The sequence below is a fragment of the Pantherophis guttatus genome, chromosome 1 (genome assembly GCF_059756535.1).
Source record: "Pantherophis guttatus breed Tessera chromosome 1, ASM5975653v1, whole genome shotgun sequence".
Classification (NCBI taxonomy): Eukaryota; Metazoa; Chordata; class Lepidosauria; order Squamata; family Colubridae; genus Pantherophis; species Pantherophis guttatus.
Window position 1 is genome coordinate 324,891,380 of NC_142063.1, and position 17,990 is coordinate 324,909,369.

At 41.2% G+C, this 17,990-nt stretch overlaps 1 protein-coding gene and 1 non-coding gene across 8 annotated transcripts in view; both read left to right on the top strand.

The window, feature by feature from the left end:
• Positions 1-17,990, top strand: part of FSIP2 (fibrous sheath interacting protein 2) — a 69,679-nt gene that overhangs the window by 30,675 nt on the left and 21,014 nt on the right. For 5 of the 7 annotated variants that reach the window (XM_060693143.2, XM_087883395.1, XM_087883397.1 and 2 more), the window contains exons 12-17: positions 3,336-4,187; positions 5,112-5,239; positions 5,844-5,913; positions 7,555-7,636; positions 7,890-7,926; positions 10,973-17,885. In XM_060693143.2, the coding sequence (XP_060549126.2) occupies positions 3,336-4,187; positions 5,112-5,239; positions 5,844-5,913; positions 7,555-7,636; positions 7,890-7,926; positions 10,973-17,885 (8,082 nt within the window). The remainder of the gene's footprint in view (positions 1-3,335; positions 4,188-5,111; positions 5,240-5,843; positions 5,914-7,554; positions 7,637-7,889; positions 7,927-10,972; positions 17,886-17,990) is intronic. The other 2 variants (XM_087883396.1, XM_087883400.1) reach the window with 1 other exon arrangement.
• Positions 9,989-10,145, top strand: LOC132712310 (U4 spliceosomal RNA). The gene has a single exon (XR_009623001.1). It is a non-coding gene; the product is annotated as a U4 spliceosomal RNA (small nuclear RNA).

Sequence of the window (17,990 nt, forward strand, 5' to 3'; positions counted from 1 at the left end):
AAGTAGGGTTGGGTCAGGACAAAGAAATGGCCACGGCCAATAAAATGGATGTAGGCAGAATAATAACTACATTTTATTTAAGTAATATTAAAAATAATGTAATGTAGACATTATCATGCTCTAGATATTTAATTATTATTATTGTTTAGACTTCTATACCGCTTCATAGTGCTTTACAGCCCTCTCTAAGCGGTTTACAAAGTCAGCATATAGCATATTGCATATTAGCATATTGCATTAACATATTGCCCCCAACAATCTGGGTCCTCATTTTACCCACCTTGGAAGGATGGAAGGCTGAGTCAACCTTAAGCTGGTGAGATTTGATCTGCTGAACTAGCAGTCAGCTGAAGTAGCTGCAGTACTGCACTCTAACCACTGCGCCACCTCGGCTCTTATTAATAATTTTCCTCATCACTTATAAATTAAACTCGGTGGCAACTTTTGCAAGATTTCAGAGGGCCACATTCAAAATTTTTGAAGGTCGCATGCTATCCATGTGTACGTCTTTTAGATCATCGTTCAGTCACACTGTCTATTCTGCTTCAATTGTTTAAACCTATTGGGTATTTGGCAGTGAGATTCAGTCTGTTTTAGAAAAGTCTGTATGCATTTGCAGTATACTAGTCCTTCATCCAGTATAGTCTCATCCTTTAAAACCTTGATTTTCTATTGCCCAGGGTAACATTTGGCTTAACAGGATGTAATTTAAGCATCTTCCCCCACTTTGTTACTAGTGAAGTGCCTTACTAACAGTCCTATTCCCAATCCTTCCCAATCTGGCTTTTGTCTTGTTTTCATTCTATTGAGATGATCCTGACAGTTTTAAAAGCTTTATCCTCTCCCAGCAAATACTGAAAGTTTATATCTTCATGACATTTTGTTTGATCTTTGTTGTGTTCTCTTCTGATTTTTCAAATATTAAGTCATGAATAAATTTCTTAACCAGCTTTGTTTTCTCCCTGGTGCTTCCATTTATTTATCTCTGAAGCTTCTTAGGAAATCTGTATCTTCCTCCCTCCCTCCCTCCCTCCTTTCTTTCTTTCTTTCTTTCTTTCTTTCTTTCTTTCTTTCTTTCTTTCTTTCTTTCTTTCTTTCCCATATTCTCCCTTTTGGGTATTTTAAACCAAATACACAGTTATTACTGTGTTCCCCCCAAAATACAAGCGGATCTTATATTAATTTTTGCTTGAAAAGACCCATTAGGGCTTATTTTCTGATTAGGCCTTATTTTGGGGAAAATACAGTACTAAATGCGTCCGTCTGCTTGATGATCTTAGCTGGGGCTTATGTTGGGGGCAAGGCTTATATTATGAGCATCCTGGGGAAAATGCTGGGGTTTATTTTCTGGTTGGGTCTTATTTTGGGGGAAACACGGTAGCTGTGTTCAAACTATATGCTTAATTTGGTTCCTGACCTAAACCTTTGTCTAGGCTTGTACAACACATTGTACCATAGGCTAATTAAATTACCTGAAATCATCTATCATGCTGAAGCCACAATAACCAGTTTAACATGTTGCAGTTCATGCAGTTGCTAAATTGGTTACTGATTTAATTAATTAATTTATTTGATATGCCCAATGATTCTGGGCAGTAAAGGATGTTGATGAATTCAGCTGTGAGAGAGCAAAACATCAACGTGAATGGAGAGCGGAGGGACAAAAAAAGGAGAGAAACATTGGGGATAGAAATAAATCCTGGGGGACACTTGCGTCTCCCCATACTCTCCATTCCTTTAACCCAGCTCTTTTCCATCTTGGTTTTCATAGCCTGCTCTTTTTTCTCCACCATTTCCTCTTTATGCATTTATTGCTCACCCAAAATCAGTGAGAAGGAAAAGTCAGGATGGCCATTTGCCCTGAACCTCAAACTAAAAGATGGGCTCAGATTTAAAAGCCTGCTAATTAAAAAAAAAACCTTAAATACTGATATTATATTTTATTTTTCTACATTCTGATTTTTAACTTTTACCATGGCTAAGATCCTTGAAAGCTGGAAATAGTCTAGGCCTCTCTGCAACTTCAGGCAGGATTGCATGAACTCATGCATGTGCCACACACACACACACACACACAAAACAAGGCCGCCTCTTGCTTACTAGGCAACAACTATCTTTTTACACTGTTTTATTGTTCATAAAAGTCTATGAAACTACAATTATAACCATCCGCTTGATTTCTCAAAAGGCCTCGGGATCCAAAGAGTCATTTGGCATCATCTAGAGCAGGAGTGTCAAACTGGCGGCCTGTAGGCTGGATACATCAGGCACAGGCCACGCCCACCCCAGCTCCGTGAATGGGAAAAACATCACAAAACATCATGTGACGGCAACATGACACCACAAGTTTGACAGCCGTGATCTAAAGCAGTGTTTCACAACCTTAACAACTCTTAAGATATGTCAACTTCAACTTCCAGAATTACCCAGCTTGATGACTGGGAAATTTTCAGAATTGAAGTTCACACATCTTTAAATGCATCTAAATGTCTGCATTGGGGAGCCCATGTAGGATTTGGAAACCTGCTGCTGGTTGGGGAAGATTAGATGCAAAAACAGAGAAGAACATAGAGCAGGAGAACCTTTATTGATGATTTTAGAGAGTTGTTAGTAGAGGAAAGAGAAAAAGAAGAAAAAACAATGGAGGGTTCTGATTGCGCCCCATAAGTTTATATGATCCTTATATGGCAATACTACCGTGTTTTCCTGAAAATAAGACCCAACCGGAAAATAAACCCTAGCACGATTTTTTTTCAGGATGTTCGTAATATAAGCCCTACCCCCAAAATAAGCCCTATTTATCAGGCAGACAGGCGCATTTAGTACTGTATTTGCCCCAAAATAACACTAATGCGTCTTTTGGAACAAAAATTAATATAAGAACCGGTCTTATTTTAGGGGAAACATGGGTAGTGTGCCTCCTAGGTTGCACAGTAAGCAAGATTTGTATTTTTTTTTTGTTTACATTTTAGATTAGGCCCATACATGGTCTCTGATTGGTAGAGCTGGGACAAAACTAAATTTGGATTAATTTTATTTAAATTGAAAAGCTTATTTAACATAAAGTATAGTTAGTATGATGACTTGCCCATTTGTACTCATTTTCCTTTCTTTCATATTTAAAATTTGAATTTGATAACACCTTTTAGATGTATTTGATGCCATGTTCAAGATTTTCAGAGCTTTAGTTTGTGCACTTCAATTTTAAAAGTTTTATTCTCATGCACTGAGCAGTCCCAGCCATGAGCAGTGAAATTGGCAGGGTAATAAGTAGGTTTCTTCTCCTTTTCATAAATCCTTCTTTCTTAGATACCACTTCTTGTCCTTTGTTGTAGGCGAACCTGTTGTTCCTCATCCTGGCAGCAGCAAAGTTTCCTTTTCTTCAACTAAGGATGCTGTGTCATTGACCAGCAGTGTGGTTAGTAACAACCCATCAGCCAATCCTGGGTCTGGCATGGCAGGAATGAGCAAAGATAAATTCCCAACTTCTGCTTCAGCTGTGTGTGAAGGTGGAGTCTGTGGATCAGGTGGTTGCGGGAGCAAAACTGTCTGTTCTGGATCAGCTGGTTGCGGGAGCAAAACTGCCTGTTCTGGATCAGCTGGTTGCGGGAGCAAAACTTCCTGTTGCGGATCAGCTGGTTGCGGGAGCAAAACTTCCTGTTGCGGATCAGCTGGTTGCGGAAGCAAAACTTCCTGTTGCGGATCAGCTGGTTGCGGAAGCAAGATTTCCTGTTCTGGATCAGCTGGTTGTGGGAGCAAGACTTCCTGTTCTGGATCAGTCGGTTATGGAAGCAAAACCTCCTGTTGCGGATCAGCCGGTTGTGGAAGCAAGACTTCCTGCTGTGGATCAACTGGATGTGGAAGCAAAACTTGCAGATCAACCAGATGTGGAAGCAAGACCTCCTGTGGATTGGCCAGATGTGGGAGCAAAACTTCCTGCTGTGGATCCACTGGTTGTGGAAGCAAGACTTCCTGTTGCGGATCCATTGGATGTGGGAGCAAGACTTCCTGTTGTGGTTCCGGTTGTGGGCCAGGAGGATATTCCAGTAACAGTGGCAAGACCGGCTGCTGTGGATCAGCTGGTTGTGGGAGCAGCAATGGAAAAGGTGGCGGTTATGATTCAAGTGGCAGCAGCAAACACGGAACAAGCAATAGCAACAACAAGCACATTTTTTCATGCTCAGGTGGTAAGTCTTACCTCAAGATGCAGTCTCATGTCCTGGGACTGAAATGAGACAAACAGTCATGAAAAATGGCAGAATGATAAAGCAATTCTATGGAGAAAATGTTCATTGGGTAGAGGGGGGGGGGCTGTCATTTGATATCCATAGTTAATGGAGGAGAGAAAGCTGAATACAAGTAGTCCTTGAATTGTGACTCTAGTGGAGGTTGCAAGTCATTAGCGGTCATAAAAGGGGTCTGTCGCATGACCAATCTGATTTGACGGCAGTCATTAAGCAAATGCAGTGGTCATCAGTGTGAACCCATTGTTCACTGTGAGTGTGCTTTTGCAAAAACTGGAAGTAAATGCTGGTTTTTGACAAAACTGTTGTCAAACAGGGTCATGTGACTGTGTGATACTGCAAAAGGCCCTTAATGCAGCCGTGTTGTCGAGTGCTCAAAGTGCAGTCACATGACTGTGGGAGGGTGGCAACCATTGGAACTTCAGATCTGGGTCATAAGTCACTTTTTCAGGTATATCGTAACTTCAAACAGTCGTAAGGCGAGAACTACCTGTACGATGTTTGATCAAAATTTATCTTATCATATAAAAATTGTTGCATTCCTGTGCTTTCAGTGTTGCCTTTCGGTGTTTTGTAATGTGTAGAGAGGTTGCTTTTCATTATGAAACGCTAATCAGCTCTGATAACGGACACAAATCTAAATTTACAAACCTTGATTTGACTGTGCTGCTGGTATCGCTAATGCTGTGATGTCCTTATCGCTGCGGTGTCCTCATCGGCTTGAAAAGCCCAAAGCGCTTGATGATGCTCTGTTGGCCTGTGCCATCCTATGATTTGTTGCATTGGAGTAATATAGTTCGGTGATTATGAAATTTGAGTTCTGGGCATTTGCAAATGCAAGTTATTGCTGTTTTTCATGCATACTAGGAGGAAATCCATCTCACCGAACTTCGTCAAAGCCGTCAGGCAAAGCATCCATGTATTCAGCAGCCTCTCATCATGCTGCTAACGAAGGCTCTTGTAAAGTGAAGCAAAAGAAGAAAACCACTTTAATGGTATAATATTTATTTGTTTGTTTGTTTGTTTGTTTATTTATTTATTGTTTATATTTATATACCGCCCTTCTCCCGAAGGACTCGGGGCGGTCAACAGCCAACAGATAAAACACAAGAAATACAAAATTTAAAAACAGTATTAAAATCCGATTAAATTAATTTGGCCCACAATTAAAAGCACCCCTGTATTAAAACCCATAATTAAACAGTTTAAAAATTTAAAAGAGTTAGGCCAGCCCGGCTTGTTGGAGTAAAAACGTCTTTAGGGCACGGCGAAAGGTGCGTAGATCCGGGATCCGCCGTATCTCTGGGGGCAGCTCATTCCAGAAGGTAGGTGCCCCCACAGAGAAGGCTCTCCCCCTGGGGGCCGCCAGTCGGCATTGTTTGACCGATGGCACCCTGAGGAGCCCCTCTCTGTGGGAGCGTACTGGTCGGTGGGAGGCCCCTTGGACTTGAAAAAGCTGAGGGGTTATGCTTGGGCTGAGGGAGGGCCTGAATAGATAGCAGGTAGACTACAAGGAGTAGTTTAAACTCTGGGCTGACTGACCATTGCATGCAAAACACTGATAACATTTTTAAGAAAATCCTTTTTTAATTTTTCTAGAATGAGCCAGAAAGTCAACCACGCGAAAGACACTCAGAGAAGAAGAGACGACTTAATAAGGGGAAAACAGGTAAGGGCCAAAATGTTTCCCCACTAGATGTAACTAGTTCACACTTTTTTAGGCCTGCTGCAGCAGCTGAACATTTAATATCAGGCTTTCCACATGCAAATAATCTCCTTTTTTTACAAAACAAAAGAATTCACTCCAACGAGCCTTTCTCTGAAAGGAGCCTTCTGTGAAAATTACTGTAAATGTAGGACTATCTTTCCTGCGTCATGAAGGGCATTATAGGTACTCCTCAACATACGACCGCAATCGAGCCCAAAATTTCTATTGCTAAAGTGAGATAGTTGTTAAGTGAATTTTGCCCCATTTTACAATCTTTCTTGCTCCAGTTGTTAAGTGAATCACTGCAGTTGTTAAGTTAGCAACATGGTTGTTAAGTGAATCTGGCTTCCCCATGGACTTTGCTTGTCAGAAAGTTGCAAAAGGTGATCACATACATGACCCAGTGGTGGGTTGCCCACGGTTCAGACCAGTTCGCAAGAACTGGTAGTAAAACCGGCGGGAAGCCCCGCTCACCGCCCCGCATGTCATCATCAGCGATCTGCGCATGTGCAAAAGCTTCTGCGCATGTGCAAAAGCAAGGCACGTGCGCGAGCGAAGCAAGTGTGCGCACGCAATTCCGTTGCGAACCAGTAGTATAGGCAAGTAGAACCCACCCCTGACATGACCTCAGGACACCGCTACCATCATAAATAGGAGTCAGTTGCCAAATGTATGAATTTTGATCATGTGACCATGGGGATACTGCAAAGGTCGTAAGTATGAAAAAAATGGTTATAATTCACTTTTTTCGGTGCCGTTGTAACTTTGAATGGTCACTAAACGAACTGTTGTAACTCGAGGTCTACCTGTGCTAGATATGTATTAGTCACCAGTGAATGCCATTGATTCGTCCTTTCTATCTTGCTTGTGTCCCTTTTGGTGGGCTTTTAGGGGGACTTTCCACTTCCATCAGGGGGTTTTACATTTTATCTATCTGTGCAGCCATTGGAAGGATTGCTTGATGGCCAACTCCTGATTTTTCAGTATAGTAGCAAATGATAAAATTGGGCCAAAGAGCCAAAATGCAGGATTGTGAGGCCAGGAGATAGGCCAATATGGTGGACAGATGAGTTTTGCTTTCCCTGCTTTTGGGGAAAGAGAAACTGGCTTTTGTGGGGAACTAAAAGGAAAGGCTGAGACAGTTTCTAGCCAGCAGTTTACCCCTGATTGATTAAAATATCACTTATTAGCCATGTTTTTGATGAGCTATCAAAAGCACTGCAGACTTGTACAGAAGTGCCTGTGGCATCCTGATGGGTAAAATAGTGAAAATAATTCAGGCTTAGTTTCCATTCTGAAATTAAAACATTTTATTGACAGAATGGGCCATCAACTAGATATATTCCATCAAATAATAATAATCCCATTTGGGACGGTGAGCAGAAGAGAACAAGGCATCCTTGAGCATTTTCCAGGGTGTTCAATTTCAAAAGTTAGATGTTAGACTAGTCTATTTACGAATCAAAATCCCATGTCTGACTTAGTGGGCTTCCCTTATCTGACATTCAGTTGAGTTTTGAGGGGAACATTGGCATTTCAAGGCTCCCTTCATTAATTAGATTGCTATACAGCAGGTTAATGCTGGTATTCACCTTCTTTCAGAGCACATGACTACAAAATTTCAGGACAATGAGGAATGTGAGTCATCTTACTCAGCTTATCTTCAGCGCTTGCTTTCTACTTCGTAAGTCTCAGACATCCTAAAAGATCCATTTCTAACCCTTGTATTGCTGAACCGCAATCTCCAGAATTCCCAATAAGTTTCCTTTATCATTCTGGATCAGAAGAATGTTGCCAGGTTGTTCATTGGAGGTACTATATTCCTGTATGTATGTGTACCTGTATATCTGTATCTGTATCTCTGTCTCTGTGTGTATGGGTGTAATAGCTTGCTCCACAATCTTTCATTGACCCTCCCCATCACTTTTTGCTTTCAGAGATCAATCAGCACTTCGAGAGAGCCTCAAGGGAAAAGTAGGTCACTCTGTTAATCATTCTTACATTTGAGGGGACTGTGTACTTGTAAGAGCCGTGATGGCACAGTGGTTAGAATGCAGCATTGCAGGCTAATTCTGCCAATCGCCAGCAGCTCGACTCTCACTGTCTCAGGGTTGACTCAGCTTTCTATCCTTCTGAGATTGGTAAAATGAGGACCAAAATTGTTGGGGGCAATATGCTGACTCTGTAAACCACATAGAGCAGGAGTGTCAAACTTGTGGAGTCACATTATCACGTGACGTATCACAACTTCCCCCCCTTCACTAAATCGGGGGTGGGCGTGGCCAGCGCATGATGCATCCAGCCCGGGGGCTGCGAGTTTGACACCCCTGACTTAGAGAAAGCTGTAAAGCACTCTGAAGTGGTAAATAAGTCTATAAGTGCTATTGCTATTGCTATCCAAATCCATCTGATTCAGAACCATAGAGAACCTAAATGTTAATAAAAGTGTAATTAGACATGGGAACTCTGTTTGCTGGTTATCCCCAATTTTATCCCAAATAAAACTTCTGCATATGGGGAAACATGCAGGTATAACGTGATCGCATTTATACATGTTTAACCGAGTTACTCAATTTTGGCTTTGCAGAGTGTGTTAATTAAATTGCCTGATTTCTAACATCATGTAAGTAGGACTGTGTATCTGGTCCAGATTTGAAGTCAAAAAGAAAATTAAGAGGCTTTCCTCTTTAAATCCCGATCACTGAGAGACCAGCAGCATACAATCAAGCTTTCTCCATAGCTGCGTCAACCCTTTTTCCCTCATATTCCTGAGTGGAGAATGGCTGCCTCCTTAATGGACCTCTGGGAGCAAATGAAAATTATTTATTTTGTTGAATCTTTTTGGATGGTAAGCAGGGATGAAATCCAGCAGGTTCTGACAGGTTCTGGAGAACTGGTAGCGGAAATTTTGAGCAGTTTGGAGAACTGGTAGCGGAAATTTTGAGTAGTTCGGAGAACCAGCAAATACCATCTCTGGTTGGCCCCAGAGTGGGGTGGGAATGGGGATTTTGCAGTATCCTTCCCTCAGGAGTGGGGAGGGAATGGGGATTTTGCAGTATCCTTCCCCTGGAGTGGGATGGAAATGGAGATTTTGCAGTATACTTCTCCTGCCATGCCCACCAAGTCATGTTCACAGAACCGGTAGTAAAAAAAAATCGATTTCACCACTGATGGTAAGATTGATGGAATATTGACTTTTATTTTGCCCCTGGAGGCTATGGTATTATGTTTTTAGGTATTGGGTGAACACTGTTAAAATAATAACAAAAAACTGAAATGGAAATGAGTAAGCCAGGAAAGAGGTCATTCAAAGGTTTGATTATTTAGATTGATTAAGAAGAGATTAAGGCAGTATTTCTCAACCTTGGCAACTTTAAGATGTATGGACTTCAGGTCCCAGAATTCTTCAGCCAACTTGCTGGAGAATTCTGGAACTTGAAGTCCACACATCTTAAAGTTGCTAAGATTCAGGGACAACACAAGAATTCCAATCAGTAACATTATTTTTAAATGTGAACCTTATATATAAGTAATTCACAACTGACTACTTTCTGTGGAGGAAGAATGGAGATTGCCATTTGCGGAAATATGAATTGGCTTATGCTTAGTCAACATTTTCAGAGAGGTTACCATTCTTCTCCAGTCATTCAGTTCTCCAATCATATGTTCCAATAATTTTGATATTGATTATATTGTGGGGAGGCTTTATTGAAAGTTATTGGCATGAATCACCCAGAATTTGGCAAAAAGCTAACATCAAATAATGATAAATAAACAAATCTTTATGGTACAGTTAGGTAGGCTTGTGCTGGAACCCATAAAAGACCTAACCAAAGTGAATTCTAGCAAAGAATAGTTAATTCTTGTGAATTAACCATTTGTCGAATAAGCTGGTTAAACATGCTGTGCAGCCCCAATTTATCCTACTGTATGGGTGGATAGGTTAGAGTTAGACCATGCCTGGCTGTTAATGTATTTTTATTTTTATTTTATATTGTGCATGTTGTGTTTTTATTTGTTTAATTTAAAGACACTAGGTTTTGCACAGCAGCAGTATCGTAGCTAGCGAGGTTTATCCCAGACACGATTATTGCTAATTGAAATTTAAAGCCACTTATAATGTAAAAGCTGTCTAGAGTCGCTTTGGATAGTCAGATGGGTAGCATATAAATTTAAGAATGAATCAATGAATGAATGAATCAATGAATCAATGAATCAATGAATCAATGTGAGATGGGTGGTTATAAAAATCAAATAAATATATAATTTTTATAAGCACCAAGTGTTTTTCTCCAGCAGTGGGTCTAACAGCCAGGATGTAGAAAATAGGATTTTGATTGCTAAAATAATAAAAGGATTAAATATCCCATCTGTCTGGTGCAACTCCATTCAAAGTTTCTTCCACCTGGATGATTAAAAATGAATTTTGGAGATCTAATCACTAATAGCCTGTACAAATAGTTCTTAACTTATGATTGTAATTGAATCCAGAATTACAATTGTAAATTATTGTAGTTGTTAAGAAGATCACCATGTGACTGGACCTGATTTTATGATTTTTTGCATTGGTCAGTAAGTGAACACAATGTTCATTAAACCAATCTATTGCATCCAATGGGTTTTTTTGTTTGTATGTCTGAAACCAGAAGTAAATGCCGGGAACCAGCAAAAACCATCAAAAATCACAGTCACGTAACCTTGGGGATGTAGCAAGGTAAAGGTGAGCTGGTTTCCAAGCATCCAAAATGCGATCACATGACCATGGGGCAGATGCAGCCATCATAACTTCAAACTTGGGTTGTAATTTTCAGGGATCCATCATACCTTGGAACCAGTCATAAGTCAAGGTCTACCTATTTGTCCTTGATATAGATCAAGGTTGAACATGCATAGAGAACTATTGGTTCAGCAGAAATGCAGAGGAGATGGTATAGATGTATGTCCTTCCCCCAAAGCTCCTTATTTGGAGTTACGTGCAGGTTTTTTGCCTGTTATATAACACTTCTTCTCTTCTTATTAGGTATCTTCTTCGGAACTGAATAACATCATCCAGAACATCATGACGTGGGTAGTTTCAGCAGTCACAAGTATCCTCTATCCCGCTCTGACCAAATTTGAAGAGAGGGTCAGGACACGGGTGTACACAATCTCTGAGGAGTCTGTAGTATCTTCAGAGAACTCCAGCAGCTGTACCAGTTGCAATGAAGACCTTTGTGAAAGTTATGGGGGCCTCCCAGCCTTTGCCAGTAGGAAAGTCAGCTTTACTAACACAAGTATGAAACCTACCACCAGCTCTCCAAGTGAATTCCATTCTACAAGTGGGAAACCAGTCTCAACCTCTTTGCTCTCCTCTAAGTCTTCCTTTACCTCTTTTACCAAGAGCACCCACCTGTCTCTAGATAGTGAAATCCTTAAGGGGAAATTTAAGAGAGGAAAAACAGCCATTTTTTTCTCTCCATCTAAAGACAATGGTCTTCTGTCTACCACACCAAGCATGAAGAGTTCGAAATCAGATAGCCATCTCTCCCAGATGCAGAAAAGTTCTACAGATGATCCAGAAAATGTTAGTACTTTATACCACAGCAAACCAAAGCACAGAATGTCAAAAGGGCTCCTTTGTAAAACTGAAACGACTGTGACCACTGATTCAGAAGAATTGCCATCTACTGGAGGGGAACAGAAGCCACCAGACTGCTCTACTCGCCAAAGGGAGACCATCGACGTGAAGGACCTTAAGACTATTTTCAGTGACCTGAAGTTGCCTCTTGCCAAAGTTACTGCAGTGATTCTGGATGACACTTTCAAAAAAATATTAGGTGACCTGGGATGTACAGCTTGTTCTGTCTCTATTTCAATGGAAGTCCTTCTTGAGTCCATATCAGATAGCTTACTAGGCAGCCATTCTGCCGAGCCACCAGTTGCTGGTTCGGTTTCAAGGGTGGCCAGTTTTGTCGCCAATGATATTGTTGAAAATGTGCTCAGTAAACTACACGGCATCGCTCAGAAGAAATATTTCGAAACCATTTCCAGAGATGACTTCTCCACAGAATGGAAAGCGATGTGCCTGGCAACCACTGAGAAATATCCTGACCCGGATCCAACCTTTTGGAGGGCTCAGATGCCCCTGTCCTTTGAGTCTATGCTGGGCATTGCTGAGGAGATTGTTCAGATTATTATTGACAAACTGAAGGTCTTTGCTTTGTCGAGCCAAACAAAAGTGTCCCAGTTTGAACTCTTTTCTAAAATCAAAGCAATCGGCATACCACTTGAACAGCTATATGCAGCCGTTCCACCACACTCAGCAGAATCTGAAGCAGCAAATGCCATTGTGAAAGACACAATCCGTAAGATAGTTTCCAAAACGGTTGCTTCTTCAGAGACAAACATCCTTCAATATGTGGAAGAGATGATTGGCAGCATCCTAAGCTACATCCAGCGTCAGGTGAGCCAAGAAGGAATGGTTCCATCCAGAGAGAGCTCAGTTATCATCCAGATCATTAACGATGTATTCAATGATCTAAGTACTGAAAAACTGAGGATTCTCTCTCCATCAGCAAAACCCAGCTCTTGCCCCAAAATACAACGAGAGCCTCCTAGCCACAAAGCTTCTGAGGTGACCATGAAAACACTCTTTACAACTGAGAAAAATACAAGAAAACCATTTCCTCCTGTTAATGTTCCTGGCATGGTAATTTACTCTGAAGCTGAACAGGAAGAAAAAGATAAGCGGCATCAGGATGGGAAATTAAAAACCAACAAGGCTCAAAAGCTTGCGTATGAAGGTTTTGGTCTTGAGCCACGACAAAGAAGCAGGTCTCACCCCAAATCTGCTTTGCAGGATGATGGGGAATTTCTGGACAACGATACTAGAAAATATCTAGAGAAGACAGAAAGTACCTTGGACACTCTTGTACAAAATGCCATTTTTTGTTCTTTGGAAAGTCCGGAAACCGCTACACTTTCCGCTGACCCAGCGTCAAAGACAAGACAAGGGACGACAGCTCCTGAATGGACTTTAGAGCAGGCCATGAAACAAATAGAAGAAGACTTCAAAGGGGAAGAGCAGTTGCCAATCATTGAAATGGTGCAGAATCTTTTAAAGGAAACATTCCAGCATGTTTGGGCAGAGCAAACAGTCTGCCCCCCCAGTGCTTCTCCTTCATCTCTTACCCAAGTGAACATGAGCAGGCAACAGGCAGAGGGGCAACCTGCCTCCAAAGGACAAAGTGAAATCATTGGTCAGATTCTAATCTCTGACGTAGAAGTACATGCTTTTACAAACGATCTGGTAAAAACTGTGTTCCAAGTTCTTTCCCGCATTGCTCAAACTGACATGCAAGACATCAAGAACAGGCAATCTAGCCTCGTTTTCACTGACATTCTTCCTCTAAGTGTGCCCAGAGAAGCTTGCAAAAGCCTACCAACGGTGCATTTCAGAGACCCCGAGGAGTCCTTTGAGTCAGAATTTCCACAAGAAGTGCAGAGTAACAGAGAAACCATGCATGAACCAATGCACATTAGTCAGCCTGAACATCCATCTAAGTCAGATCTGGTTAATGATTTAGTGCAAATTTTTATAGCAAAACTGGAATCCTTTGTCATATCCAAAGTGGAATCTCAGTTATGCTTGGATGTGCAAAACTTAAAAATGTCTATTAGTTCAGACTTTTCCTCAGCTTTACAAGAAGAATTCAAAAGAATCCTAGCCAGTCAACATGGTAATTTGCCTAATTGTTTAGAGGATATTTTTAACTCCTACAATAATTCTATTTTAGCTGCAAAAGAAAAACCAGAACAGGCAGTATCATTGTCTTTCTCAGATTTAAAATCATATGCCAGTGATGTGGCTAGGTTGATTTTGAAAAATATAAAGCACGAGCTGGATAAGGAAGTGGATAAAATTTCAACTCCTCCCGTTATATTCTCTGAAAGCATAGCTGCTATCCAAATTGTCAGCATGGTTTTGACTATTTTTGCCCCCCAGGAACATATTTCTGAAGAAAAGACTTCTTTACCACGGCAAGAAAGTGTATTGGAAAAAGTTTTCAGGAAAAACCCTACCTATAAAAGAGATCTTCAGACCCAAATCCAAAACACAGTGGAAACTCTTTTAAATGAAATCTTTCAGACGATAATGTTAGATATGGACAATTCTGGAACGGGGGAATTACAGTTTCCCAAGGCTGCAGATGGCAGCACAAAAAAATCATTGTCCACCCCAGCTGGGGTGAAATCTGATGCTTCGCTGGTTTCCAATGACTTGGTAGATATTGTGTTTGAAGATCTTAGTTCTGGTCTTGCAGCTGTTCTAAATATGAAGGGGTCGCTTTCATCTCATCTCCAGTCTCTCCTCTATGATTTTGTGCAGAAGACAGTAGAGCCTCTGGCACAATTGAAAGAACGTGGATCCAAGGCTGGGCACAAGAGTCGTTTTCCAGATCTCAAAAGAAGTAAGCATCAAGTCCCTGGCGTCTCAAAAGCTGAAAAAACATCTGGCAGAAAGCTGGCGGAATTTAGCGCTAAGCAGCTTCCAGATATAAAAGACTTTTCTCCTGAAGGCATAGCAAAATATTTAGTTGATAATGTCTTCCTCAGACTGGAAATGTTTGTGGAAGGTAAACTAGAATCTGAACTGGGAATGGCTGCTAAGCAAGTAAAGCCATCGCGTCTTGAAAGTGGATATGCAACATCAAGTGCACAAAAAACCACAGAGGTCAGAACAGGCAACCACTGCGATAAAGCAAAATTAGCAGTTCAGGACTCTCAATATAATTTAAAGCTCTGTGCTGAAAAACTGACTTGCACCATTGTTAAAGTAATTCAGAAGGACCTGGAACGGGAGATGCTTTCTTGTCAAAATCTCCTCCCCCAAGAAGAAAATGCTTCTGCCCACGAAGTCATGAACGATCTCCTCAAGATCATAACTGTTCAGATAGCCTTGACTGAAAATGAGATTCAGAAAAGAGTTCTGAAAAGGATTTTTAAGAAACAACAACCTGGACAGCATGGAGGTTATCCATTGTTGGCAAGTGTGGAAGATGTCCTCAACCAAGTTACCCAGCGAATAATGGGAGATCTAGGACTTTTGTCCTCTTTTAATAATGATTCTGTATTTTTTAATTCTGAACCTAAGTCTTCGCACTATAACGGAATGATGGACACTGCATCTCAGGCAAATGCTTGTAATGTCGCCGGTGAGATTGTGGATGGAATACTGAATAAGATGTATTCAGCAGTTGTGGACACGCTGTTTGGCTCCAGTGCATTAAAGTCAGAAACAAATAATTCAGGCAGCAATAAAGGTTCATCTGACATCCAAAAGATTACTCTGGCAGTATCTCAACTCCAACCCTCTCCACAGTCCTTGAGTGAAGAACTCATTCAAAGCGTTTTGAATAAAATTGCTTGTTTTGCTGCATCTCATTTGGAAGAGGTCCTTCCGTTGTCTGTGCAACAGAGATGGAAAGGGCAGTCACTTTTTCAATGTGACATGCAAGCTGGCAGTAACACAATAAGTAGGCCAAGAGCAATGTCAGATGATTCGGAAAGCTCGTTCCTGAGAGGGACTTTGTCAAAATCTGACTTGACCGTATACGCCAAAGACGTGGTAAGCAAAGTTTTGGGAACTATTATTGACGAATTCAAAACAGAAAATTATCACAGAACTATATTTCAAGTCAATACTTTGTCATCAGAGCAGATCTCCAAAGCAAGTGAACTCATTAATTCTGTCGTGCATGATCTGCACACTGATGATGTGCAATTTTCTCAAATGCACAAACATACTTCTTTGAGCCGTTCCCAAATTGATGGACTTCCTTCTACCCAGATGTTCTTCCAGTTTGAAATGACAACTAAAGACATCCACGGAAAGCCTAAATGCCTCTTTTTTGAAGATTTTGCATGTTACCTCAATCAAATCCTTCCAAAGGAAGGCATATTAAGAGAAATTTTTGAACAGCAGCCATTGACAGATGCAAACATAAATGAAACCCTAAAAATGCTGCAGGTGGCTGAGAATATTGTAAGTGAGGTTTACATGAGAAGTCGAGATCTAGAACCTTCTGTTTGCATTTTGAAGAAGATTCCAGGTGAGCTCAACGAGCGACTATTCTGTTGTAGCTTTAAAAAAGTTGACTGCCCTAGACTTTTTCACAGTGATTCTCAGACAGAGATTGGCTCTGTTGCCAGAGATATTGTAGCAAGTGTGTTTGAAAATGTTCATAAATGTTTATTATGCAGTGTTCCTTCTTCTCAAGATAAATACAGCTTTTTGGGAAGAAAAGATCAGGCAGGACCCAAAGGATGTGCAAAAATTCCGAAACATCGAGTCACTCAACCCGAATTTCCTTCTTATCATATTTCACTGAAAAATGCTATGGACACAATTGACAAAATAGCCAAAGAAACAGTTGAATGTATTGTCATCACACTGGAGACTTTTGTGGCTCGACATTTTAGACGGGACTTTAAATGTAATTTTTTGGATATAGTGAAATTCCCAGTAGAAAGCCTTTCTTTTGCACAACTGACACGATCCTTAGATTCTCTTTCAGGTCATGTAGGAAACATAGCAGAAACAACCGTAGAAGCATTACGAAACAAGCTGCAGGGAGACACTGGGAAAGGAACATTGCCTACTTTAGGATCTACCCATAACTTTCTGGACTTTACAAAGTTGGGTGGTGCTGTCACCAAGGAGTGCATTGAAACTGCTTTCCACCAGGTGCAAATGCTCCACTCTGAATTGAATGTGTATGCCAACAATGCTGTCAGCAGCATTCTTGAAATTATTAAACACATTTTGGACAGAGAGCTAACCCAGAAGGAGGTCAATCTACTTAGCAGCTCTTCTGAAAGCTTGGTGGTAAGTGAGACTATCAGTGTCATGTTGGATCGTTGCAATGAAAGCCTTACTGAAATCACCTCTGAATTAATGGTGGAGAACCTCCAGCTAGAAATGGCAGGCCGAGCATTTGCAAAGGACAGGGCTCTTGCCCAGAATCAGTTTAAATCACCGAGGGTGAAAACAACTTCTAAATTGTACAGAAGGGTAGATATGAGGGATAGTTTCCCACCAATCAATGTTCCTGGCATGGTAATCTACTCAGAGGAGGAGAATGAAGTACAAGAAGAAGCCCCAGCTAAATTTCCTTCTGTCTTTAAGTATTCTGAGTGGGATGGTCATGTTGCATCAGAGAGAGAGAAAGGTAGATCAAGACATCCCAGAAGACGAAGACAGGATAAAGGTCAAGTCAAACTAGGTTGTCTTGAAGAAGATTGGCTTCCCCGACAAAGTTCTATCCCCGAGGGAAGCATTTTGGAAAAGCTATTTAAGAAAACGGCAGACTGTGAAGCTACTCCTAAGCAAGCTGGAATGGGACATCAGAAGAAGGCCAACCCCCTTCCTCACCATGAATCCTTTGCAGGGAAATATCCTTTTACATGTCCAGAAAGCACCTGCTATTCTGCCTACTGTCCTCTGAAGCTTGGCCATACAGCTGAAACCATTGTCAACACTCTCCTATGTGAGTTTGGAGTGGAAGATGAGCCAATGGTGCAAAGCAGCTACAGTGAGAAATCCAGACATCTTTCTCCGTTGAAGGAAAAATCTCACCTGAGATCGTCAGGCTCCTCCAAATGTGTAGAACCAAAGCGGAAGAATCAAAGCTTACTCAATCGCTGGGAAATCAGGTTGAGTGATTCCAGTGACAAGACACTGACAGAAGAAAGCTGCCTCCTGCTGGACAGTGGCAGCCTTCTCTCAAAATGGGAGAGTAAACAGCATATCTTCAAATGCAAGAGTCCAGAGAAATACAAAGAACTAGAACTTCTGGCTTGTGCTCATGTTCCAGACCCCTGTGAGACTCTTCTGCTAGCCAACCACATTGTTTTGAGTGTCATCAAAGAACTGATTACCTTCCAGTCTAGAGGTTAGTCTGAGAGCTTTGTAGCAGATAATATCCAATAAGCTGTATAACTTACATTTTCTTAGATCAGAAACATTTCCGTCTCTAAAAGATTTTGACTAAATTGCT